The sequence below is a fragment of the Cladosporium halotolerans genome (assembly GCF_011745625.1).
Source record: "Cladosporium halotolerans strain TM138-S3 chromosome Unknown Sca32, whole genome shotgun sequence".
NCBI lineage: Eukaryota > Fungi > Ascomycota > Dothideomycetes > Cladosporiales > Cladosporiaceae > Cladosporium > Cladosporium halotolerans.
The window spans coordinates 41149-65363 of NW_027191483.1; the positions used below are offsets into that span (position 1 = coordinate 41149).

Genomic DNA, 24215 nt, shown 5'->3' on the forward strand with positions numbered 1-24215 from the left:
GATCAAGTCACTATTCTGGCGATGATATCGTAGTGTTGGCGGCCGCGACAAAAGCCCTTGTTGTGCGTGACTTGTCAAGCTGCATGCATGGCTCGCGAAAACGGGACGACCGTGCCTTACATATACTGATGAAATACGGGTACGGTCATGCAGTTACGGAGCGATCATGTCTCCTCTGCATGGCTGGTAAGGATATCATCGTGGCCGGATACGGACGCGAACACGACAACCTGGTGACCTTAGCGGGCGCCGAACCATGGATCTTTGCCGATGGAATCTGTCATCTCCGAGCTCATGCATGCATCGGGTTGACAGCCACCACCGTGACACGACACATGGTACGCCGATGCTGCGGGGCATCAGGTATTTTCGCGTTGCCCGCTATGCACAGCAACCAACTCGGAGTGTCTCGAGCGTCTGGGCCAGGCACCCAACACGCTCGCCTAAAAGAACAATTTCCCCAGCCTGGACGATAATTCGCCTCTGCCTCTGCGGGGGAGTTGCATAGCCGGGGACGCCGCCCTACACAGGCGAGCCGATGGCGGCAGAAGACCCCCCCTGCCGACCTCGTTCCTCCAATGGCCAACCAGACCCTGTGAGCCTGAAGGCTGCCAGTTAATATCGACTGCTGGCCTCGGGGCCCCGGTGGCACACCTCTCCCAAATCTACCATCTTCCGTGGCGGCCAGGCGCATGGACTGATCTAAGGGCCAAAGCCGTGGTGGGCGCCGCATCCTGCCTTAAGAGAACGCAATAGTCCTTCCGGCGAGGCTCTAGTCGTTCGAGACTTACCTCGTTATTGCTACAGCCCCCACTTGGACTCGATTATGGATCCCATGTCCGCTGACGAGGACTCTCGCAACGGGCTGTCAGACTCCGCATCTGCTGTCAACGCCGTGCGACCCGGCGTGAAGAGGTCGCGTTCCTCCTACGACAGGCCTCTCAACCGTGCCGACACGATGGAAGACATTGTAGCGAGCGAGTTGAAGTCAGCTGATGCTGCTGACGGCAAAGTCGCCAGATTCCCAGCCGACCCGCTGGACTACCCTCGTCGCAGAGCCACGATCGCCTGCGAGGTCTGTCGAAGTCGAAAGTCCAGATGTGACGGTGCTCGTCCGAAATGCAGACTTTGTACAGAGCTGCAAGCCGAATGTGTCTACCGTGAGCCAGGCGTCAAGCTGGATGCTGGGGACAAGATGATTCTAGAGCGACTGGCTCACATCGAGGGTCTTCTGAAGGCGGGTATGCAGTCCGGTATGCACGGCTCTTCAATGAGCTTGAATGCGCCGAGTGGCCCCATATCTCCGGCAACTAGTAACCCGGCATCAGAGGAAATGACAGGAAAACGCATGAGCACCACAAGCGCGCCGGCCGCGATACCGCAGGTCAACGGTCTGGGTTCCTGGCAGGCCAACATCTCTACAATGCCCAAAACACACACAACACCAGCCTTAAACCTCTTGCAATGGCCGATCATTCGAGAGCTGGTGTCGCTGCCATGCGATCCACAAACGCTCCTACAGCTGGAAATGGCTCGTCCTCCCTTGGAGATGGGGAGGTACTCCTTGGACTTCTCTGCGGCTCATGCGTACGCGCAAGCTTTCTTCCAAAGAGTCAACGTCTGGTATGCTTGCGTGGATCCTGCTACATGGCACGTTCACTACCACAGCGCTATGGCTTCGGGCTGCCGGTCCCTTCCCGACAGCTGCATGGTTCTGTTGGTACTCGCTCTAGGCCAAGCAGCGCATTCTGGTTTGAGCATTTCCCGCGTCCCGGGAGACCAGCTACCGCCTGGTCTGCCATACTTTGCAGCGGCCTGGAATCTCCTCCCGAGTCTGCTGACTCGAAATGATATTCTTAGCACGCAGTGTCACATATTGGCAGCAGCATATCTGCTCTATCTGGTACGACCCCTGGAAGCGTGGAATCTTCTTCACAACACCAGCATGAAGATCCAGCTCCTACTGTCTTCTCAACAATCGATTCCACCTCAGCTTCGCGAGCTCAGCGAGCGCCTCTACTGGAACACGCTAATGATCGAATCTGACCTCTTGGCCGAGATGGACCTACCGCACTCCGGCATCGTACAATTCGAAGAAAGCATGCGACTTCCCCGGCCATTCCCCTACGACGCTTCAAACGTCACCCCAGAAGAGCCCCCCGGTTCAGACGAGCTGTGGTACTTCCTCGCCGAAATCGCCCTCCGCCGCCTCCTAAACCGCGTCTCCCACCTCATCTACACAACCGAGCGCAGTACCCGCGGCGCGAACGGCCTCACCTCCTCCCTCGATCCCGTCACCACCGAGCTCGACTACCAACTAACCCAATGGTACGAAAGCCTGCCCGCGCCCGTCAAATTCCCTCGCGAGCGCCTCCCCGCCCGCAACCAAGTCCAAACGGTCCTCCGCCTGCGCTACTTCGCCTGCCGCACAATCATCTACCGCCCCTACATCCTCGCGGTCCTCGCCGACGAGTCCTGCGCGCAAGAGCCCGGTGTGCAAGACGCTTGCCGCAAGTGCCTGGAGGCCTGCATCCGGCAGCTGGAGTACATCACGGCGCACCACGACGGGCACATCCCGTACCTGTGGCAGGGGGCGCTGAGCATCGTGTCGCAGGCGCTGCTGATCATGGGCGCGACGCTGAGCGGCTCGCTGGCCGCCCTGCTGCCGCCGGCGCACCAGATGAACGTCATCGTCGCCGAGGTCGTCGCGGAAGTCGAGCGCATGGCGCACCTTGCGCCCAGTATCCGGCTGTGCGCGGAGCTCATGCGCGAGGCGGAGGACAGGCGGCAGGCGCTGCTTGCGACGCAGCCGGCGCAGCCGCTGAGGGGCTGATGATGGGAGGTCCGTTTTCCTGTCGGCTCAGGGCGCGAGCCGGAGGAGCGCGTGGGTGGCGCGATTTTTGGGCCTTCTCGCTCCCTTCTGTTGCATGCCAAGGGAGGCGCTGGGAGGCGGTAGGCGCGCGAGGCGGTGTTCGACGATGTTCTTCGCCGCTTCTCGCGTGGCGCTGGCGGCGCGTCCGGACTTCGGCCCTCCGTGCCGGCTGTGAACCGATGCTGGGAAACCCGAGAGCTATTTTATCCGGGCGATCCTTCCGGAATATCCTCTGCCCTACTCCTCTTCAGCTGCGCGGTTGAGATATTGTGGTTGGACGCTGTGCAACATCACTACATGCGAGCAGCGAAGAGATGAACGAAAGGGCTTGCTTGGCGACCTGGTATTGGTGCGCTTCGAGGAGTCGCGGCGAACAGACTGATGATGACGATGTCCTCGACGAAAATCTGCATTGCGCTATGCAGGCGAGGTCACCACCATACGTTGAGATCGGAATAAGTGACCGATCAAGAAAGAGGCCTTGGGCTTCCAGCACGAATCTCAAGGGGCTGTTGCCCAACTCCCAACGTTATATTTCCAGGAGATCAACCACTCAGGCTCAGGCGGCGGTCGCCTACCGGCAGATATCAAATCTGTGACCGCTTGAAAAAATGGAGGAAAGGATTTGTATTGCACAGCAGGCGCACAAGTAAAATCAAGAATAAACCAAGGGCGCCCGCCTGTAATCTTTCAATTGACGAACATTTCTTTGATCGTGCTACGTAATTTACACAAATGTCGCTGCGAAGCGATGACACTCAGCGAAGCCACAGACCCATCGCTGTATGCGAGTTCCAGTTTCTACACCCTCCATGAGCCTGTCATCTGGATCCTAATCATTCTATTCGTTTCGTTGTCATCACATTTGCTCATCTCACAAACAGGCTATCGGAGTCCTGGTTGTAAAGCTTGATGATGCCCGCCAACTTGTTCGCTTCGGCGGCGAAATTGAGCGGGTTGGCGTATTGAACCTGATAGCGGACTCTGTTTCATTCGTCAATAAATCTCCTTTAATAGACCGCGCAGATTGGCGGAAGAATTGAACATACCTCTGCTGATCCTGGAACGTATCCATCTTGGCCTTGCACCTGAAGACGAAGGTCTTGCAGTTCGCCTCGCTGAAAAGAATCTCCTCCTGCCTCGACTCGCCCTCCTCACGCATCGCCATGAGGTCATTGGCCGGCACGCCCATGATCGCCAGGCCGACTTCGTTGAAGCACGACAGCCACAACTGGCCGGTGTGGTCGCCGACGTTGACGGACATGATGTAGCGGTAGTCCGGCTTGTCCCACGTCTTGTCGCACTTCTCGCAGCGCCACTCGCCGGGGTTGATTTCGACGACCTTCTTGTTGCAGCTGTCGGTCTGGCAGGCCGGGTACGCCACGTTGTCCTTCTTGACGTACAGGATGGTGGCTTTGATGTTGAACCAGTCGGTGCTCTCGCCCATGCCCAGGTTCTCTTCCGACACTTGGGCGACAGACTTGTACTCATCGCGCTTGCCTCCAGACGTGGCGGAGACGGCACCCATGGTGTTGGCGTGAGACTGGAAATTCTCGGTGCTGCCACCAGCATCGTACCAGCCCTTGAGCTTGTGCGCCTCGTCGATGTCAGGATCCACAGTCATGCTGCCCGAAGACAGCAGCGAGAGTGAACGGCCGCCGAAGTCAGAGACCTTGACGCCCTTGAATGCAATCACGCTCTGAGGCTGCGCGTCGAAGTTCTGCGCGCTGTTGCCCCAAATCGTCAAGCGAACATTGAAGCCAGTGTTGTCGATTAAAGTGAGCTCGCGCTTGTTGTATGGTTTGCTGGTGGTCTTGGAGACAATCTCGCTGACCTCGCCGACCTCCGAAAGAACACCGATGCAGTCGATCGTGGTGTCCTTTTCAATGGACTGCAGGTCCGCAAGCGTCGTGAAGTTATAACGGACTTGCGGCACGCCAGAGTCATCTTCAGCTTTCTCGATCTGGGTGTCCTTCTCGAATGTGAGCTCGTAGTCGTTGTTGACGTTCGAGAACTGCTTCTTCGCAAGCTGGACTCGACAGGGCGCGGAGACATAGTAGGTGTTGCCTTCCACCAGCGTATCGTACCACTGGTCAACTGCGTCGTTGAACCCCGTTGCTCTGATCTCGCCCGACTCGTCCAAGAAGTTGACGCTGAAAAGCTTGCCTTCACCGTTCTTGTTGTGCCACGTCTTGACCTCTCCCTTGTGCGAGCATCTTGCCTTGATTGTCCACTTGTGTGCGTAGGGCGATAGCGCTTCGATGGGGAAAATGTTCGCGTGGCTTCCGCCGCCGTTTGCTCTCGAGGGCAGACTGCGCTGCGGTTGTTGTTGCTGCTGTGGCCTTTGAGGTTGCTGCTGCTGCTGTCCGTAGAAGTTGTTCCCACCAATGTTCTCCGGCTGGCCCTGCGGTTTCGTCTCGTCCGCCTGGCCCTCCTGCTTCGGTCCGTCAAGAGCCACGGGCTGACCAAGCTTGTCCGGCTCGCCATACTCCTCCAGCACTTCCAAGTCAATCACGACCAGGATGAGCCTCTCTTTGACCATGTTCGCCTGAAACTGCTTCAGCTTGCAGACGCTGCCCTTCTTCAGCTTGCCCTCGGTGACGATCCAGTTGGCCTGCTGCGTGATCATGCTCTGAATGAAGTTGAGCGTGTCATTCCACACGACTCTGTAGCGCTCCTGGCCGTTCGCGCCCGGCGCCATAGGCTTGATCTGCACGCACTGCACGATGGGCTCGATGACTTCCTCATTCTCCGAGATGCGACGCAGCGCGCCGTGCGTGAGGGCGCCGTGTGCGTCCATGATGGTGGCGTCTGGAAGCTCCGATCCGTAGTCTGAGTATGACAAAGAGATATGAAGACCGGGAGGAGGATTGGCGGTGGTGCTGGTGGTTGCGTTGCTGACGGTGGCGGTGTTTGGAGAGTTTTGGAAGTTCGCGGGGCAGACGCGCTCACCGCGTGAGCGCGTCGAAGTGGAAGCTTGGACCATGTCGCCTTCTGGCCTACGACGAGATGATTGCAAATCAGGTTGGGGCAGGACGAGGCAGGCGGCAGGAAAAGCTATTATTTATCCCATATCACACGCGTGGCTAGACCGTTCACACGGGTCTATGTCGCGCAGTCCCGTGACTCAATAAAGTCGACCCTCACTGAAAGTAGAAGGCAACAGCATCGCTGGCCGCCAATCAACAGAGACGACACGCCATCCTCAACACGAGCGCATTTGTTCAAACCATAAGTGCTTTTCATACAGTCGCACGCTCAAAGTAATGATATCACATATGCATCCTCCTGCGCGCCCAAATCTAGGCAGCAGTCCACAACGCTTGCTCCCAAACCCAACCATAAACGCCATTTCAATAATGCTGTCAATCGATTACCACCCCCTCCTCTTCCCTCTCTCCTCAGCACCCTTCTCCTTCATCCTCGCCTTCTTCGCGTCAAACTTTTTCTTCTTCTCCTTCGCCCACTTCTCCGGCTCGCTGACCGCCTCGATGCGCCTCTTGCGCCTGCGCTCGTCGCGCTTCTCCATCGATGCCTTCTTCGCCTTGCCCATCTCCGCGACGAAAGCCTCCGAGCCGAGCTTCTTCTGGATGAGGTCGAGCGTCTCGCGGGCAAGGTTGGAGAGAGCGACGTAGGCTTCGCCGGGCGGCTGCACGATGGACGGGTCGGTCAGGTTGTACAGCGGGCGGATGAGGGTGGCGATGTTGGGGAGCGGCGCGGAGAGGTGGTTGAGCAGCGCGGTTTGAGACTGAAGTGCTGCTGTACGCGTGAAGACCGGAGTGTTTTCGCGGCGCACGATGGCAGAGAGGCGTGAGAGCAGGTAGCCGATAGCAGTGGTGTCTTGGCCATCCTTCTTGTCCTCTTCTTCGACGTCGTCTTCCTCCGCATCTTCCTCCGTAGACCGCTCTTTCCACTGCATTCCGTTCGCGGAGAAGGCGCGGCCGAGGAAGACGAGGTTGCGTACCGTGTAGTTCACGGCCTCGGTTGCATCGGCCGAGCTGGTGCGTAGAACGCGCAGGTTGACGGCGCATGCGGACTTAAGCTCCTTCACACCAAGTTCCAGTCCACCCGAAGCGCGAAGAGGAAGACTAGCCAGACCAGACTCTGTCTTGGAAGAGGTGCTCGCGGCATCGTTAAAGAGCATACCCTGGAGTTTGGCAGCAACCTCTTGAGCGTCGAAAGCAGGTACAGTCGAGCGCTGCTGAACGCTCGCCCAAAGAGTGGATCGCTTCTTAGCGAAAGCCCTTTCGGGATGCATTTCGCAGATGGCAGTGAGAAGGCCGAGAGCAGCGACCAGATGCAAGCGCTCGCCAACAGACTCGACGTCAATCTCAGTTGCCAAGATAGTGTCAAGCTCGTCCAAAAGACCGTCTGCAAACTTGTCAGTTGGCTTGCTAGACCGGACGAAGATGGCCCAGCACTGCAGAGCCGCCTTTCGGATTGCGATCTTCTTGTCAGCGCCCATCCACTTCTTGATGGTCTCTCTCAGCGTCTTCTCCCTGTCCTCATCTGCGCTCTCGAAGACTCTGCCGATGAGCACACCAGCCATGTCCCTGCAAGATTTGTCTGTGTCAGAGCCGAGTCTAGGCACGAGACCGACAAAGAAAGTCAAGAGCAAAGGCTGCAAGGTCTCCTCTCCAACTTTACCGAGCAAACCGTGCAAAACTTCCATCACGCTGTGGCGGCCAGCAACATGCTCGTAATCCAAGTTCTTGATCAAAAATCCAGTTTGCTTGGTCCAGCGATCCTTGCCCTGGGGGTAGTCCAGCACAAACTGCAAGTACGCGCTGCGAGCACTCTGTCTCACAGACGCGTCAGGGTTGGTGATCATCATGCGGGCGACTTCGTCCATGACCTCGTAGACTTCCGTGATGACGATCTTGCGGCCAACGACGGCACGCAAGAAACGGAAGAGGATGCCCTGCCTGTCAGGTTCATCCAGATCCTGCTTGAGAGTCTTGAGCAGAATTGCAATGTCATGCTCTTTGACCTTGACGGATCTCTTCTCGCGCAGGATCGCGGTGACGAGGTCCAGGCCAGCCTTGGCGGCGTCGGTAGTGGTACTAGGAGACGCCTTGATCATGCCCACAGCTTCCTTGAGATACACAGGAGCGTTTGCCTCGATGGCCGGGAGAGGCACTCGGATAATTGTCGTGACGAGCTTGGCGGCAGCAATCTTGACCTCTTCTTGCCCGCCAACAATCGCGTCACCTACGATGGGAAGGTAGCCAGCCATATTGGCAGGCGTCTGAAGGTCTTCGTGACGGCGAACAACTTTGCGCACCAAATTGAGTGCAAAGCTCGACAGCTTGAAAAGGTACGAGGTTGTGGCTCCCTTGCGGTTGGCCTTCTGCTCCGAGGCGATCAGGTACCTGCTAACCCTGTAGTCTTCCTCAGCAGCCTGAGCGGCAGGTTTGGCTTCTTGCGCGTAGACCTGTCGGACCATTTCGTGGCAGAAGATGAGCATGTCTCTCGAGTCAGCCGCCGGGTTCTGATCGACACCTTTCCTGACTCGCACGAGCAGGTCATCGATCTTCTTGACCATCTTATTGTCTAGTCTCTCGGACAACATGGCTCGGATCGGCAGCATCAGCTGGCCAAGGTGGGTGATCGAAGCGGATCGGGCGAGGATCTCTGTGGTGTCGTAGCTCTTGCTGCTCTTGATTTCTTTCATGCTGGTGGTGTACTCTTCAGCTTCTTTCTCTTGGCCAGTCACGCCGAAAATGTCGTCCATGACAACAGCCATCATGTCAGGCAAGCAAGAGTCAAGGTCGCCCGGTTGGAACTGATCAGCGTTGGTGACCAGCAGGTAGTGTACCGTGAAAGACAAGACGTGCAGCTGGTAACCACGCTGCAGGGCGCTACGCAGCTCCTTGAGCATGAAGTTGAGATAGGTCGGTCCCACGAGTCGCAAGATAGTAGAGAAGGTGCGGCGTGTCTGTTCTCGGGCTTCGAGGTCGCGACTCTTCAAGATGTGAGAGATGTCGGTGAGCGTAGGTGCGAGTCTGCCGACGAACTCGTTCTCAGGTAGCAGAAGCAGAAGCTTGACGATGGAAACGGCAACAGTGACACGCCTATCCACCGTTGACTCGTCTTTGCGGTGCAAATACTCAGACAGCGGTGGAAGGAACTCTTCCATGATCACTCGCTGCCTGTTCGTGCGTGAGGCTTCTTGCTCGTCCGTGTTCATTGCGGTCTCTTGCTGGTTGTTCATGCGCGCAGTCAATCCGTCGACCAACGCACTGATCAGCCTCAAGACCACCTTCTCTTGGTCAGGGTTCTTCTTCAGTTCTCCGAAGTAGCGCTTCATGACGGACCGGTAGTCGGACCATTTCAGGTTCTTCGCCAATGAGCCAATTGTGACCACGGTCTGGTCAGATAGCGTTCGGCCAGCATCGCCTTCAGCTTGGTCGAAGATGAACTGTTCCAGCAGGGGGAGGAAGATACGGCTCACGTTGTGAGACTTGAGCTTCGGTTCCTCGGTGAGTCGGCGCAGAGCACGTAGACGGCGATGTTGCTGAATGTGCAGAACATTGGTGAAGAAAGAGGCTTCCTCATCTCCGTCAACCCCAAGAGCTGCCATATCGGTGACCTCAGTCCATTCCGTGCAGTGTTCCACTACACGTCCGAGCAGGCGCAGGTATTCCGCACGAACGAGCTCTGAGGGCTCTTTCATGCCGCGCTGGATAGCCGGGAAGAGATCGCTCTTGATCAAGTCAAGGTTACCACTCTTGCCCGACGCCACGATGAGCAGTTCGAGCGCGCGTGTTGCGCTGGCACGATTGACCGTGTCATCTTCGTCACGAATGAACAGCATGCAGTTGTGCATCAGAGGAAGCCACTGATCGTTCGAGAACTTCTCGGCGTTCTCATAGATGCGGGCAAAGCCCTGCTCCTTGCGATCATGATCCGGTTCGTTAAGGCGAGTCGGATCAAGCGCGTTGATCTCCTCGCAAATGTCGGCGCTCTCTGCGAGTGCTCCATCTCCTTTACAAAGCTTGACGAGTGCAGTAGAGAAAAGCTTACGGCTCTCGAGGTCACGCAGACGGGAAAACAGTCCCGAGATAGACTGGTAGACAGTCTTAGGAGGCGCAGCTGTGCCCATCGTATCAAGCAGAGGCATCATAGTGCGCACCAAACCAGCCTTGACAGATGGGTGTACGAAGTTACCGGGTTGACGCAAGAGGTTTGCGCAGACTTGTATGATCTCTTCAGCCTGCTTCGGATCGGTGATGCGCTCAGCGAGCTGGATAGTACTCTTGACGCATACTGAGAGGACATCGCTGGCGGGTTGCTGTTGGCTCAAGATGCTGGAGATGCTTGCTACAAATGCTGAAACGTATGGCTGGAAGGAATCAGTGATGGCGGCATTCGAAACCAGACGATCGAGGATGTCTCTCAAGATATAGATCTTGACTTGGTTCTGAGCTCCTGAATGCTCAAGCAACTCAGCTAGGCCAGTGAGGATGCGGCGGTCCTCGAATAGATGTGCAGTGTAAGATGTAGACTTGCTCCATGCCGCAAATAACCGCAGCATTGCAGAGATACCCTGCAAGTTCTCGGAGGCAAAGTTATCCAGACGAGGCGACACCAGCTCAGAGACTATGGCCTTTCCTTGGCTAGAAAGATCGAGATCTTCGGTGTCCGCGAACACCTTAACGAGACACTGGAGTCCAGTCTGACGAATAGCTTTATTCAGAGAAGCATCCTCAACAGTCTCCTTCTCCTGGTTATCCAGTCGCTTAGCGGCAGAGACTGTACAAAGGAGTGCAGTATCCGCCAACTTGATTGCATAAGGTTCCAAGTTCGATCCCAGGGTCTCGAGCATATCGTTGACCATGTTGAGCATACCGACCTGTTGGCGCAGGGGCATCGTCAGGTTCGCGGCACTGACAACGCCGTCTTCCGTACGTGTCTTTGCGACTGCAATGTCAATAAAATCCGCCAGCACCTTCGTGTCATACTGCGACAACGCAACGAAAATGGCCTTACGGCGAGCGTTTTGGTTGTCTTTCGCACCGCCCACAGCCCTTCCATACAGTAGCCTGAGTAGTACAGGCATGACAGCAGCTTGGTCCGCGGGCTTCAAAGCGTCGTCTCCCTCACCTTGAAGGAACACAGACAGCTCTTCGCGGAATCGTGCATCGTCCAAAAAGTTCATGAGACGCTCTTGGTTGCGCTTGAGGGCTGGCTCTTTCCAGGCCAGGATAGCCTTCAGCGCCGAGGTCTGGATCTCTACATCACCGTTTGCGCAAAGGTTCAGGAGGGCATCGTGAACCTCGGAAGCTTTGTAGAGTACTCTAGGGTTGTTGAATTTCGCAACCACTGCAAGCATGGCCTTTTGGTCTTTTCGCGCCCATCTTTCGGTATCTGAGGACTGCTCTTCCTCATCGCTTGCGCCCGCCCACTGCAGAAGTATGGGAACGAGCAGGCGCGATCTCTTCTCCGCGAGATGGGGGCTCCTATCTAACACCTTCAAAGCCTGTGTCCTGGAGCTCTCGGTGTTGGTGGACAAACGCTGATGTTCGAGTCGGAACGCGTGCTCCGGTTGAGCATAGCCTCCATAAGGCTCATTGAACACCTGGTCAGATATGGAGCTCACTTTCGCGAGGTTGGAGCACTCGAAATCGGAAGCGACATGTGCTGCTTCAGATTCGAGACTGATAGGCTGTGGTTGAGGACCATCTTGATCACGCTTGTCCTTCTGACCTTTCAGCCAAGTCTGAATCAGCGCAACGATCGTCTCCTCGCCGCTTTGGTCGTTGCACATCGACGCCAGCGCTTCGATCGCGTCTGTCCACGCTTGCGCAAGCCTGACATGGAGCAGGCCGAAGCAGAATGTTGGGATCGCTTTCTTCAGAGTAATGTCGGACTCGATGTTCTTGAATGCTGCCGCCAATCGGCGGATGTTCATGGAGACACTGCGGCTGGTCTCAATGTTAAGCGGCGTCGATTCTAAAAGGATAGCAATGCTCAGGACTTCAGGTGTTTCCTGGCCTCTTCGTTTGTAAATCGCTTCGAGAATGTCAAGGCTCTCCGATCTGAGATGATGGGATGGAAGTGCCAAAGATCGAACCAAAGAATCAAGCAAAACGTCCATGTGAGGTCCAGTTACATCAAGCTCCTCCTTGCTCTTGATAAGTTTGCGCATGCTCGACCAGAAAGGAGCAAGGCCAAAAGCGTGAGCGCTTGAAGAGCAAAGAGATGGCCAAAATGCGGCCACCGGTGATGAAACGTTCACAGCAGCCGACAGAGCATTTCCCAGGCTGAAGTCAGTGAGCAACTCGTTTGCCGATGTTTCTGAAGCGTCCAATCCAGACTTCACAAGACGGGCCAGGATGGTTCTTAGGCGCTCTTGATTTTGCGTCTCGAGCTTGACAAGTCGTATCGTCTGCAGGACCAAATTTGCAGATGCAATACTTGAGACATCGACATCCGATTTCGAAGGATCCATTGCTTCCAGTTGCTCCAGCATGTACTTTTGCATCTCCTTTGGGCACTGCATCTTAGAATCTGAGCCCGAGGCAGCCAACCGGGGCAACTGCTGCAATAACGCTGTCGGGTCGTGTTTCCACGATGCGACAATGAATTTCTGCAGATGGGGTACCACAAATTGCTGGTATCTCTCGTCGCCTAGCCGGGCGAATAGGTCGCAGAACTGCAAGAAATGCGGGATCCATTCAGGCTGCCGGATCAAATCCAGAAGACCGAGTGCAGGAAGGACAGCTTCGACTGTAGCTGATTGCATGACAACTGCGAGTGCCGACAGTACACTGTGCTTTGTCGTTGGGCTGAGCAGCGGCTGCTTCGTTCCTGCTTTCACAAGGGTTGACACGATCTTGACGATCCCGCTCCATTCCTGTATCCTTGCAGCTTTCCTGACAGATACTATCGTGAAAATTGTCCGGCCGGTAAAAGAGGCCATCGATTCGTTCACATCTTCTTCTGTAACTTCCAGTTCGCTCACCACGAGCTTTGCAACAGGCTGGAAAGTCTCAGGTGTGGTGTAGTGAATTATACTGGTGAGTGAACCAGCCACAATCTCCATGCTCGTATCATTGAACGTCTTGCGCACATTTCTCATCAGACTCTTGATGACCGCCAGACCACTAGTGTGGATGCCGTGCTGGATGCCCTTGACAGCTTCCGTTAGCAGGGTCATCACACCCTGTCGGTGCAGATTCGCTGATCGGGCAGATTCTGAAGCAGTGCAATCCTCCAGGATGTGGCCCAAGATACGATCGAGAGGCTCCTGGTCTCTGTCGTACACAGTTGCCGCCTTCCTAACCAGAAAGCTCATGGACTCAGCGGCGAAGCGGACAATGAAGGGCTTTTGGGGTTCCTTCCCCATGTACACGGACATGAGGTCATATACGGGACGCAAATCCGGAGTCAAGAGTCGCGACAGATACTTGAACAGCCAGGCCAAGCACGTAAAGCTCCATTCGACAACTGCAGGATCGGGGTGCTTGGAAGCGACGCTAGCCACGGTGCTCACGGCTCGCGCGAAGTGCTTCTCAAAGCGGGTATCCATATCGTGCGCAAAGCGAGAAAGCAAGCTGAGGAGAGCCTCCATAGCAAGCCCATCTGCCTTTGCAATGTACTCCACCAGAAGGTCCATGATCTTCTCTTCATTGTACAGAACCGAAGGCAGGTTGTCACACAGCGGCGCAACCTCTTTCGCAAAGTTGCCAAAGGTCTCCGACAAGTTCAGGTCCCTCCATTCTGTAAGAGATCTTCCAAAATATGTGTCAGATTCGTTCGACAGGGCCTCGGAGTCGACTTGGTTTCTCTTTCGTCTGATCGGGTCGATTCTAAGATTTGCGATGCGCTGGGAAAACGGCTGGAAGCGGTGATTTTTCGTTGTGACGGTGGTGCGCTTGGTGTCTTTTTTCGGTTTGACCACCGCAGATGGCTTAGCCACCTTTCCCTTTGAAATGGCCATTTTCACATCCTCCGCCTGCGTGATGTGAACTCAGCAAGCCGCGGCTTGAAGATCTCGAAGACAAAAAGTTCCAAAGCCAAAGCCCGTGCCTCGTCTGGGGGCGGGTGCAGCCGAGCGCCACTTGAGGCTTGTGAACGCGCATGTGAGAACTTCAGATCGGCTTGAGCTCGCAGCTCACTTACCTTCTGTTCACGTGATCGGCTTTGCGTCTACTTAATCAACTAATTTTGCCTTGCTTCTCTTCTAAGCCAGGAGCTTCAATTATTTGCCAAACAACCCTTCCTCTCAACCTGCTGCGAACGATCTCACTCGCACACAGGATACAACGGTCAACATCAGCCAAACCGCGCTGAGGCGCTGAACTCAATCCACAACCACAACCATGGCGCAAAAGATTGTTGTGACCGGAGATATCAATGGTCAACTGAACCAATTCTTCACAAAACTGTCAACCCTTCAAGCGAGACAACAATTCGCATTCGCCGTCATTGCCGGCAATCTCTTCGCAGACCCCGAAAACACTTCACCACAAGAAGCCGAGGATCTGGCAAAACTCGTCAAGGGCGAGATTGAAGTACCGGTCACGACCTACTTCTCTATCGGCCACCGTGCCCTGCCCAGTATCGTCATCGAAAAGCTCCAAAGTAACGACGGCGAGCTCTGCACAAACCTGATCGCGCTCGGACGCAAAGGACGCGTCAAGACTTCAGAAGGCTTCAACATCGTCGCCATTGGAGGCAAGCATCAGTCAGGCGACGAGCCCGCAAATGCCTACGACGCATCCTTTAGCGACAAAGATGCCAACACCGCCAAGGGCTACAACGACGCCGACATCCTAATCACAAGCGAATGGCCAGCTGGCGTAGCCGACGGCTCAAAAGCCCCTCCCACATCCCCAGCACCCGCCAGCTCCGAGTCCCTCTCGGACCTCTGCACAGCCCTCAAACCCCGCTACCACTTCTCCTCCTCTCCAGCCTTCTGGGAACGCGAGCCCTTCTTCCACGCCACAGACCCCCCTCGCCCAATCACCCGCTTCCTCTCCCTGGCCCCCTTCGGCAACCCCTCCAAATCAAAATGGATCTACGCCTTCACCCTCGAGCCCTCCGCCGAACCAACCCAGCACCTCCCACCCGACACAACTGCCTCCCCCTTCCTCCAAACCCGCAAACGCAAAGCCCTCTCCAGCCAACAAGACTCCTACAACGCCCTGCGCTTCTCCACAGACGACAACCCGCGCTCCCACGGCGGCGGTCGCGGCCGCGGCAAACGCCACAAAGCCGGCCCGCCAGACCCCGCCGAGTGCTACTTCTGCCTCTCAAACCCGCAGTGCGAGTCGCACATGATCGCCTCCATCGGCGAAGAGTCCTACCTCACGACCGCCAAAGGGCCCCTCCCCCTGCCCAACACCTTCCCAGCTCTCGGCGGCGCCCTCCCAGGCCACGTGCTGATCATCCCCGTCTCGCACGTGCCGACCCTCGACGCCCTCGAAGACTCCGCAACCCGCGAGCGCGTCCGCGCCGAAATGCAAAAGTACCGCGCGAGCCTGCACGCGATGCTCCGCGCGCGCGGCGACGGGAGCCTCGGCGCCGTGACGTGGGAGATCGCGCGCGCGGGCGGCGTGCACGCGCACTGGCAGCTGCTGCCCGTGCCCTCGGACCTGGTATCCAAGGGCCTCGTGGAGGCGGGCTTCCGCGTCGAAGCGGAGAAAGCCGCCTACCCGACGTCGTTCCTCACGGAGCGCTCCGAGGTCGCGGCCGCGGAAGCCGAGGGGGACTACTTCAAGGTGCGGATGTGGAGTGCGGAGGGTGGGGAGAGGGAGATGGTGCTGCCGCTGGACGCGACGTTCAGGTTTGACTTGCAGTTTGGGCGGCGCGTGCTGGGGAAGTTGCTAGGGTTGGAGAAGAGGGCGCATTGGAAGGATTGTGGGCAGAGTCGGGCGGAGGAGGAGAGGGAGTGTGAGGTGTTGAAGGGGGTGTTTGCGGAGTTTGATTTTACGGCGGCGTGAGGGGCCTTGAGGCGAGAGGGAGTTGAGGGGGAGGATTGAGTCGTGAGCGGATGCATGAAGTTAAAGAAGCTGTATAGTATGATTACGACCGGAAAGCCGGCCTCCTGGCCCAGATGGCCGAATGCCCGTAATGCACCTATTCCAACCCATGAGCCTCGCTCGCTTGCACACCATTCATTACCATACGCCAGACGTGAAGATACCGAAATGCCACAAAACACCCATGTAGACCAAACCCCTTCTTTCCAAAACAATCAAACTAATCCATCACCTCAACTCGGTGAAAACCCCCTCATCCAACCCCTTAGCAACAAGCTCATCCTGTCGGACACTCTGCCTCTGCCGCCAATCTCTCTCGTGCTGCCCATACAGCGCCTGCACCGTCGGGCTCATGCCGCTCATGGTCGCCTGGCTCGCGCGCTTGCCGGTGTCCGGACCCTGGCGCGAAGCCTGCGACAGGAGCGACGCGTGGCTCATGTTCTGCGGGTTCGTGAAGCGCTGGTGCGGGTGCTGCTGCTGTTGCTGTTGGTGGTGGGGCAGGATGAGGGATTGGCGGGAGACGTTGGAGGAGGGTGTGGGTTGGGAGAATGATTGACGGGCGGAGGACGGGGGTTGGGCGAGCGATTGGCGGGAGGCGTTGAGGCTGGGAGGGTATGATTCGAGCGGGGATACGCGGTGCGCGCGCGTGTTGGCTGTGTGGTAGGTTGCGGGCGTAGAGACGCCGGAGCTGGAGCCTGTGGAGGGTTTGTAGATGGCTGGCGTGACGGTGCCGGGTGGGGAGAGGGTTTGGGGGGATGGGTTTCGAGAGAAGTTGATCGATTGTCGTCGTGAGGGGTTTGCGCTGTCTGTGACGATACTGGGAGTGCCAGTGCTGTTACCGCTGCCATTGGCGTTGCCATTGACGTTGCCGTTGCCGTTGCCGTTGCGGCCCTGGGGACTCAAGGCACGGGCAACATCAGGACCGACGGTGCGGATCGTACTGGTGTATGGATTTGGATAGACGGAGTATTTCGACAGGCGCTTGTTTCGTATGGCTGTGTCCGCTTCGGGTCCGTGTCGAACGGTAGGAGATGGTGCTGCGAGAGGGTCGTCTTCGTAAGTCGTCGGGCCCGTAATAACTTCATGTGCGTCGTCTGCTTCCCAGCTATGAGCGCTGCCGCCACTCGGCGCGCTGCGGTCACCGCCATTCGGTGCACTTTCGGCAGGGGCTAAGTTGCTGGTCTTTAATTTGATGTTGTTTGGAGGAAGTGGTTCTGTGCTCGTCTTCGGCGGCTGTGATTGTCAGGCAGATGGACTATGCATTTGTGTTGCTTTGCGCGAGGCCTGTTGGCTTACTGGTGAGTCGCGAACCCGTGATCGGCTGCAGGAGAGTTAGCTTACGGTTTCTTGTGAGCAACACTGTGTGCTGTCGCTCACCTCTTTCGTCTTGCAACCGAGCTGAACAGCTTTCTGATGCCTCTCGGTTGCTCCTCCTGTTGTGGTGATGAGTTCTGTGGTTGTTGCGGTTGTTGCGGTTGGGGAGCTTGTGATTGCTGCCCCTGCTGCTATCTCGTTAGCGACTGTTTTACATGGTTGCAATGCAATTGACACCGCAACTTACACTCGAGACTGCGGATCGAGGTGTGACCGATCGTTGTGTCTGCGGCCGCCGCGATTCGCGCTCCGGTTCACGGTACGGATACGTTGCTACCCTCGCGACCTCCTCCTGCTCCTCGAGTTCGCTAGTGGTAGGAGCCCACCGCTCTTCATCCCCACAGACAACAATATACCAAGCAACCTTCTCTTCCGGTGCCAGCTTGTCCCTCAGCTCCATCATCGAAGCCCACTGATCGTTCGGCACGCCTTTTCCTCGAATCTCATCCACATCCACGCCCAGCTTGACCTCCTCCACGACGTCGGCGACGTACGCATACGGCTGGCTGCCAGACCCGGCCGTCGTGTCGTTGGGGTCGTACTGCTCGACGAACCGCAGGTGCGGCAGGTGCTCCATGCTCTCCGGGTACAGCTCGTTGAAGTTGTCGAGCATCTCGCGCGTGGTGCCCGGCGCGACGAGCCATTCCGCCGCCGCGTCCTCGAGGTTGTGCAGGATGATGTGGATGCGGATCGCGGGTCGCGGCCAGCGAAAGCCGTGGATGAAGTAGACCGGCATTGTTGTTTACCTCGCGCCGGACGAGAGCTCGTCTTCGATTCGGCGCTCTTGTCGCGACTTGTTGTCGCTCGACTTCGTGCCGAGGACAATCGCCGCCAGGCTATAATCGTTCGGCGGCACAGTATAGGCTCTGCGGGCCTCAGGCGTACCAAATAATCCGGATGGCTGGCCCTACCCCACGGGTCCAAGCTAGCGCGGCAGTCGCAATGGTCAGGAACCCAATGGCGGCAGCGAATTGAAGGATGACGAGAGAAGGTCAGAGAGATAGAGAGTCACAGGAACAACAAGGCACGGCGTCACACGGAACCAGCGACCTCTACGCGTGCGTCCTGTGCCCGAGTCTGAGTCCCAAGAAGTCGCTTCGCCTGGGCCGCGGCGCTGGATCGATCGGCCGGCCTATAGAGGAGCGCGGTAATGGGCTCTGCGTCCGCCGGGCCACGCGCAGGAAATAATAAACCGTTGTGATATCGGCCGACGGTGTCCCTCGAAGCCTTGAAACGGCGTTGCTTGTTGCGCGCAGGTCACGCCGTGGGACGCGTGCGGTGAGCCCTTCGACGTGGCTGAGGTATGAATGCGCCAGCCGAGTCGCGGGCGTGCGGTGCTTTTGACTTCCGGGGAGGCGAGCAGGGACGCCTAGGTTGTCTCACTGCCGGATGGCGGAACGTGGCATGCGCTGTGATAGCAGCCAATGCGCGTGGGATAAGACAAGGTTACGTGCCGGGACGAGGCGGTAGCTTTATGCTGTGGTGGTGAGAGGGCGTGACGGCGGCAGACGACTCGCTGAAGGAGCGCAGCAAACGCGCAAGCGCATTGTTGTTATCCTCGAAGGCGAGCGAGCGCGTCGTCGCCAGCGCACCGGAGGTGTAAAAGGCTAATCCCATCTCACGCAGCACAGCGCAGCGCAGCAAGCACAGCGCGAAGCCGCCGCCTTCTGGCTGGAGAGCCGAAGCCCTGCACTGATTGCACGGTTGCATCGCCGAATCAACGCATCCAGAGGCGCCGGGCGCAGGGACGCACACGACAGATCCCCGATGCGCTATCCCCAAAGCACGCCGTCTCGTCTTCTTTAAGAACCCGACTCGACAGGCACCTACCCTACCTCACCACACCTGCCACTCGCCCCGCGGGGCCTCCGCCTCCAGCCATGCCCCTCCACCTCCTCGGCAAGAAGTCATGGAACGTGTACAACGAAGACAATGTCTCGCGCGTGCGGCGCGATGAGGCCGACGCAAGGGCGCGCGAGGAGGCCGCCGAGCAGCGCATGCAGGAGCAGGATGCCGCGCGACGCATGGCGCTGCTGCGAGGCGAGGAGCCGCCGCCCGCACTACCGGAGCCGGACGAGGATCATCTCGATCGCAGGCGTGGAGACGATGTGGGAGGTGCATCGCGTGGACACAAGCGGCGACGGTTGAAGGGCGAAGATGATACGGATAGGGAGGTGCGGTACGCGCGGGAGGATGCTGAGGCCGGAGAGAGGATGCGTGAAGGGATGCGGGAGAGGAGTGGGAAGGGCGATGATAGGCCTCTGCAGGATGGTGCGGGTCACATCCAGCTTTTCTCTGCGCCTGAGGAGCGAGGGAAGGGGAGGACGAAGGAAAGCAAGGAGGAGAGAGAACAAAGACGGAAGAAAGAGCAAGAGGAACAGCAGCAACAGGGCATGCGCTTTACCGATGCTGCTGGGTATCGCTCAGGTGCGAGCAAACCCTGGTACACTGCGTCTGACGTCCGACATGATGAAAGTAGAACAGCGAACGAGCTTATGCTTGCCGATATTCAAGGTAAGGATGTCTGGGGCAACGAGGACCCTCGGCGAAAAGAAAGAGAACAGAACAGGATCGTCAGTAACGATCCCTTTGCTATGATGCAGCGAGCGCAAAAGCAATTGAAACAGAGCGAAGGCGACAGAGAGAAGTGGAAACGAGAGCGCGATCGAGAGCTACAGGAGCTCAAGTGGGAAGATGAGAGGAAGCAAAGGCGCGAAAGAAAGCAGGAGAGACGCAGTAGACGGCGAGATGACGATGAAGATGAAGGCCTCGAAGGTTTCAGTCTCGACAGCCCAGCAAAGGAACTGAGAAGTCGTCGCAACGACCATGACAGGCATAGGAGGCACCACCATCATCGCTCTCACCGACACCGTAGCGATCGAAGTAGAAGTCGATCAAGAGATCGTGAGCGGAGGTAGTGGTGGTGAACCGAGACGAAGCTACGAACTCATGAGACCGGAGTTATGAACCTACGAAACAATGTATAGGTAGATGTACCCTATGTAGATGCACACACGGCCCCATGGCAGCCGCGTGCAAATGAATCTGCAAGCTTCACGGAGCAATCCCACGTGTTTGATGTGAGCTCAATACCTTGCACGTATGCATGTTCGACGAAAAGTACGGTAGCCGGGATGAGAGACGATTGGAGGGTGACGTTTGTTTACTGGCAGGTTGATGCAACCCCCATGCATCGGGTTCCTGGTACATGGCTACAGAGTCGTTTGACATCGGGCGTCCGTTCCCTTGCATGCATTTCCAAACAAGCGGATGTTCCGACCACGTCGAGCGGAATACCGGAAATGTACACCGGAACAATTTTGTAGCTACGGCATTGCTGCAGACCGCCGACAACGAACAGAGTTCGAGGCACAATAGCAGAACTGAGGAGCTTTCGGCAAATAAGGAAACACCAGACTCCCATATGCTTCGTCCTTTTGCCGGTGTCGTCGGCTTCTATCAATCCCAACAATTTATGTCGGGCTGCGACCCGGTGGAGGGAAGCATGGCTGGCTTTTCAGCCGCCGACGAAACAGCCAAATTGTGCTGGCGAAGTCCAAATCGCCGTCCCAACTCCAGCCAAGACAAGTCCTCGGCCATCGGACATTCTTGCCCTTTCCGCCGGCGGCGTGGCTCGCCTTCGCCCTACGAGAATTGCGCGAGCAGCGAGGCACCTCAGACAGCCAGCAGCACAGCAGACGCCCGGACATGGTGGGATGATGACAGCAGGCTCGCGCCGTTGCAGGGCCGCCACTCAGCCCCGCGGATAAAGGCAAACGGTTGCTACGCCTGCGGAAAAACCAAACAGCGTCATGCCCGCCGTCTCATCTCCCGGCAGCGGAGATGCAGTGCGAACAGTGCTTGGCTAGCACGCGGCGAAATGGCATAGGGCGAATGGCCGCCTGTCGACCCGATAAGGGAGGGCGGCGTGGGCAGGGCAGCGTGGGCAGCCAGACGGACGGGTGTGACAGCGTGCTACACCGCATTACAGTAATAGTAGCTCCGGGCGACGAAACGCGGCCGTACTGCGGTTTCGCGCTCGCCGTCGACGGCATGACGATCGATGCGTGTCAGTGCTGGTGAGAGGTGGCTCAAGTGGGAGGGCTGGTGGGCCTGCTCGGCAACGGAAGCAGCGCGCTCTGGCTCGACTTTGTCCTGGTGGGCGAGGGAGGGCGCGGAGGGCGCGCAGAGCCGCGGCAAACAGCAGAGCGTGGGCAGACCAGACAGAGAGGGAGGGCAAACACTCGCGCGCCGCTGCAAACTCACGACTCCCTTCGCGCATTGAGCTGAGCGTCGCCCTGACCGTCCATCGCTGAGCTGCTGCACCTCCGCCTGCTGTCGCCCGCGGCCTCCCGGCACTGTAATCGCTTACCTGATCCCGCCGAACGCGCGACCTGCCAGCCAGCCCGGTCCCACATTACTCGCCCCTCCTCCGATGCTCATGACCTTCCCAACCAAAACTTCCAGCGGCAGCCACCACCCAAATACCTCGCCTACCACTACTGCCCAGCGTCGTCTCGACACACTCTCGCAACACATCACCGACACCACCTCCGCCACCATGTCTTCCGAGCCTGTGTGAGTTCCTCCATCCCGCAACCCCCACCATCGTCGCCCAGCTGCCCCGCCATCCCACCGCCTGCTCGAGAAATCCTCCGCCAGAGCTCCGCCATCGCCATGGCTGCGAATGCATACGCGGTGGACAGCAGCGGCGCTGTAGATACACACACGCACCTCCTGTATCAGGAGTCTGCTCGCTCAAACGGCGACAATCGAGCGTTCCGCAAAATTCTCATGGCCTATGACACAACCCCACGTATACCCAGATGGCAGCATCACAACATTGCAAACGCCCGCCAGAGCAGCAGCTGACCTGGCTTCCTTCACAGTGGAGACTTCGGTCTCATTGGCCTTGCGGTCATGGGCCAGAACCTGATCCTCAACGCCGCCGACCACGGCCACACCGTCGTTGCCTTCAACCGCACCGTCGCCAAGGTCGACCGCTTCCTCGAGAACGAGGCCAAGGGCAAGAGCATTGTTGGCGCACACAGCATCAAGGAGTTCATCTCCAAGCTCAAGAAGCCCAGGCGCATGATGCTCCTCGTCATGGCCGGCAAGCCCGTCGACGACTTCATCGAGCTCCTCCTCGAGAACGGCCTTGAGGAGGGTGACATCGTCATCGACGGTGGCAACTCTCACTTCCCCGACACCAACCGCCGCACCAAGTACCTCCAGTCCAAGGGCATCCGCTACGTCGGCTCCGGTGTCTCCGGTGGTGAGGAGGGTGCCCGCTACGGCCCCTCCATCATGCCCGGTGGTAACGAGGAGGCCTGGCCTTACATCAAGGACATCCTCCAGGACATCTCCGCCAAGTCTGACGGCGAGGCCTGCTGCCAGTGGGTCGGTGACGAGGGTGCTGGCCACTACGTCAAGATGGTTCACAACGGTATTGAGTACGGTGACATGCAGCTCATCTCTGAGGTCAGTGCAGCATTGGAATCATATCGAGACCAAAAACTAACATTCTGCAGGCCTACGACATCCTGAAGCGTGGTGTCGGTCTCAGCAACAAGGAGATCGGTGACGTTTTCGCCGAGTGGAACAAGGGCGTGCTCGACTCTTTCCTCATCGAGATCACCCGCGACATCATGTACTACAACGACGAGGACGGCACTCCCCTCCTCGAGAAGATCCTCGACTCTGCTGGCCAGAAGGGTACCGGCAAGTGGACCGCCATCAACGCCCTTGACATGGGTCAGCCCGTGACTCTCATCGGCGAGGCTGTCTTCTCCCGCTGCCTTTCTTCCCTCAAGGCTGAGCGTACCCGCGCCAGCGAGAAGCTCCAGGGCCCCAAGCCTAACTTCACCGGCGACAAGAAGGAGTTCATCGCCAACCTTGAGCAGGCCCTTTACGCCTCCAAGATCATCTCCTACGCCCAGGGCTTCATGCTCATGCAGGCCGTAAGTATTTGCTGTGAACATCGTCAGTGAACGAGGCCTTTACTAACACCTTCGTCACAGGCCGCGAAGGACTACGGCTGGAAGCTCCAGAAGCCCGAGATCGCGCTCATGTGGCGCGGCGGCTGCATCATCCGCTCCGTCTTCCTCAAGGAGATCACCAAGGCGTACCGCCAGAACCCGGACCTCGAGAACCTTCTCTTCGACGACTTCTTCCACAAGGCCATCAACACCGCCCAGGCCGGCTGGCGCGACGTCGTCTCCAAAGGCGCCCTCTGGGGCATCCCCACGCCCGCCTTCAGCACCGCCCTCTCCTTCTACGACGGCTACCGCACCAAGGACCTGCCCGCCAACATGCTCCAGGCCCAGCGCGACTACTTTGGCGCCCACACCTTCCGCATCAAGCCCGAGTTCGCCAGCGAGAAGTACCCCGAGGGCAAGGACATCCACGTCAACTGGACCGGCCGCGGCGGCAACGTCTCCGCTTCCACCTACTCTGCTTAAGCGGATCGGTGTCGAAGGCGAGAAGAGCTTGTCTGGCGGTTTGATTTTGAAGATGAAGAAGAAAATTGACTTGTCGTCCTGCTTTCGCTGCCTATGGTGGTGATGACGGCGGGGGCTTCGAGAAAGACGTAGAACGATGGAAACGACCCAACACATAACTTTTTGCTTGATGATGGATGGATGGATGGATGCAGATAGAGTGATTTCAAAATCTTAACAGGCTCTATTGAAAAGAACCACGGATGAAAAGGATCACCCCTCTCGTGCTGAAGCCCGGTGATGTTTCTTTCCTCTGATGTCTGCCACGCCACGCCCTTGTACCTAGAATCCGTGCCTGTGAGAGTAGACCGTCTTGTAATCCCTTCTCTGGCCCTCACCTGAGTGAGCACATGCCTCAATGAAAGGGCACCTCGACGCCGATCAAACCTAGGTAGGGAGCAAGGCGATGGGATCAGGTACCTAAGGTAACCCTCCCACGTGCTTTCTCCAGCGCCGATCTCGCTGCGATGCTCCGCAGAG

At 57.6% G+C, this 24215-nt stretch overlaps 7 protein-coding genes across 7 annotated transcripts; 4 read left to right on the forward strand and 3 right to left on the reverse strand.

Annotated features, from left to right (window-relative positions):
- Window positions 1-826: 826 nt before the first annotated feature.
- WHR41_07461 (uncharacterized protein) lies at window positions 827-2833 on the forward strand (the record flags this gene model as incomplete). Its single annotated transcript, XM_069376066.1, has 1 exon — window positions 827-2833. The coding sequence occupies one exon, from the start codon at window positions 827-829 to the stop codon at window positions 2831-2833; it is 2007 nt and encodes a 668-aa protein (XP_069226875.1).
- Window positions 2834-3501: 668 nt separating this feature from the next.
- On the reverse strand, window positions 3502-5965 carry WHR41_07462 (uncharacterized protein). Its single transcript, XM_069376067.1, has 2 exons — window positions 3922-5965; window positions 3502-3856 (listed from the first exon to the last, which is right to left on the reverse strand). The coding sequence occupies exons 1-2, from the start codon at window positions 5856-5858 to the stop codon at window positions 3742-3744; spliced, it is 2052 nt and encodes a 683-aa protein (XP_069226878.1). The 5' UTR covers window positions 5859-5965; the 3' UTR covers window positions 3502-3741.
- A 280-nt stretch (window positions 5966-6245) lies between these two features.
- WHR41_07463 (uncharacterized protein) lies at window positions 6246-13817 on the reverse strand (the record flags this gene model as incomplete). The annotated part of the gene is made up of 1 exon (XM_069376068.1): window positions 6246-13817. The coding sequence occupies one exon, from the start codon at window positions 13815-13817 to the stop codon at window positions 6246-6248; it is 7572 nt and encodes a 2523-aa protein (XP_069226877.1).
- Window positions 13818-14199: 382 nt separating this feature from the next.
- On the forward strand, window positions 14200-15822 carry WHR41_07464 (uncharacterized protein; the record flags this gene model as incomplete). The annotated part of the gene is made up of 1 exon (XM_069376069.1): window positions 14200-15822. The coding sequence occupies one exon, from the start codon at window positions 14200-14202 to the stop codon at window positions 15820-15822; it is 1623 nt and encodes a 540-aa protein (XP_069226872.1).
- Window positions 15823-15862: 40 nt separating this feature from the next.
- WHR41_07465 (uncharacterized protein) lies at window positions 15863-18801 on the reverse strand. The gene is made up of 4 exons (XM_069376070.1): window positions 17423-18801; window positions 17239-17363; window positions 17158-17182; window positions 15863-17094 (listed from the first exon to the last, which is right to left on the reverse strand). The coding sequence occupies exons 1-4, from the start codon at window positions 17969-17971 to the stop codon at window positions 16090-16092; spliced, it is 1704 nt and encodes a 567-aa protein (XP_069226871.1). The 5' UTR covers window positions 17972-18801; the 3' UTR covers window positions 15863-16089.
- Window positions 18802-19115: 314 nt separating this feature from the next.
- On the forward strand, window positions 19116-20153 carry WHR41_07466 (uncharacterized protein; the record flags this gene model as incomplete). Its single annotated transcript, XM_069376071.1, has 1 exon — window positions 19116-20153. One exon carries the CDS (start codon window positions 19116-19118, stop codon window positions 20151-20153), a length of 1038 nt encoding a protein of 345 aa, XP_069226874.1.
- Window positions 20154-21490: 1337 nt separating this feature from the next.
- GND2 (6-phosphogluconate dehydrogenase, decarboxylating 2) lies at window positions 21491-23960 on the forward strand. The gene is made up of 4 exons (XM_069376072.1): window positions 21491-21813; window positions 22125-22716; window positions 22767-23195; window positions 23256-23960. The coding sequence occupies exons 1-4, from the start codon at window positions 21671-21673 to the stop codon at window positions 23694-23696; spliced, it is 1605 nt and encodes a 534-aa protein (XP_069226873.1). The 5' UTR covers window positions 21491-21670; the 3' UTR covers window positions 23697-23960.
- The last annotated feature ends 255 nt before the right edge of the window (window positions 23961-24215 follow it).

What these genes read in the sequence shown, in the direction of transcription:
- WHR41_07462 (XM_069376067.1), bottom strand. Translation starts at nt 5,858, where the DNA reads ATGGTCCAAGCTTCCACTTCGACGCGCTCACGCGGTGAGCGCGTCTGC. An exon ending in ACGTTCCAGGATCAGCAGAG is followed by an intron (nt 3,857 to 3,921) that starts GTATGTTCAATT and finishes CGAATGAAACAG; the next exon opens with AGTCCGCTATCAGGTTCAAT.
- WHR41_07465 (XM_069376070.1), bottom strand. Translation starts at nt 17,971, where the DNA reads ATGCCGGTCTACTTCATCCACGGCTTTCGCTGGCCGCGACCCGCGATC. An exon ending in CTCGATCCGCAGTCTCGAGT is followed by an intron (nt 17,364 to 17,422) that starts GTAAGTTGCGGT and finishes ACGAGATAGCAG; the next exon opens with CAGGGGCAGCAATCACAAGC. An exon ending in CACGGGTTCGCGACTCACCA is followed by an intron (nt 17,095 to 17,157) that starts GTAAGCCAACAG and finishes TGACAATCACAG; the next exon opens with CCGCCGAAGACGAGCACAGA.
- GND2 (XM_069376072.1), top strand. Translation starts at nt 21,671, where the DNA reads ATGCTCATGACCTTCCCAACCAAAACTTCCAGCGGCAGCCACCACCCA. An exon ending in ACCATGTCTTCCGAGCCTGT is followed by an intron (nt 21,814 to 22,124) that starts GTGAGTTCCTCC and finishes CTTCCTTCACAG; the next exon opens with TGGAGACTTCGGTCTCATTG. An exon ending in GCTTCATGCTCATGCAGGCC is followed by an intron (nt 23,196 to 23,255) that starts GTAAGTATTTGC and finishes CCTTCGTCACAG; the next exon opens with GCCGCGAAGGACTACGGCTG.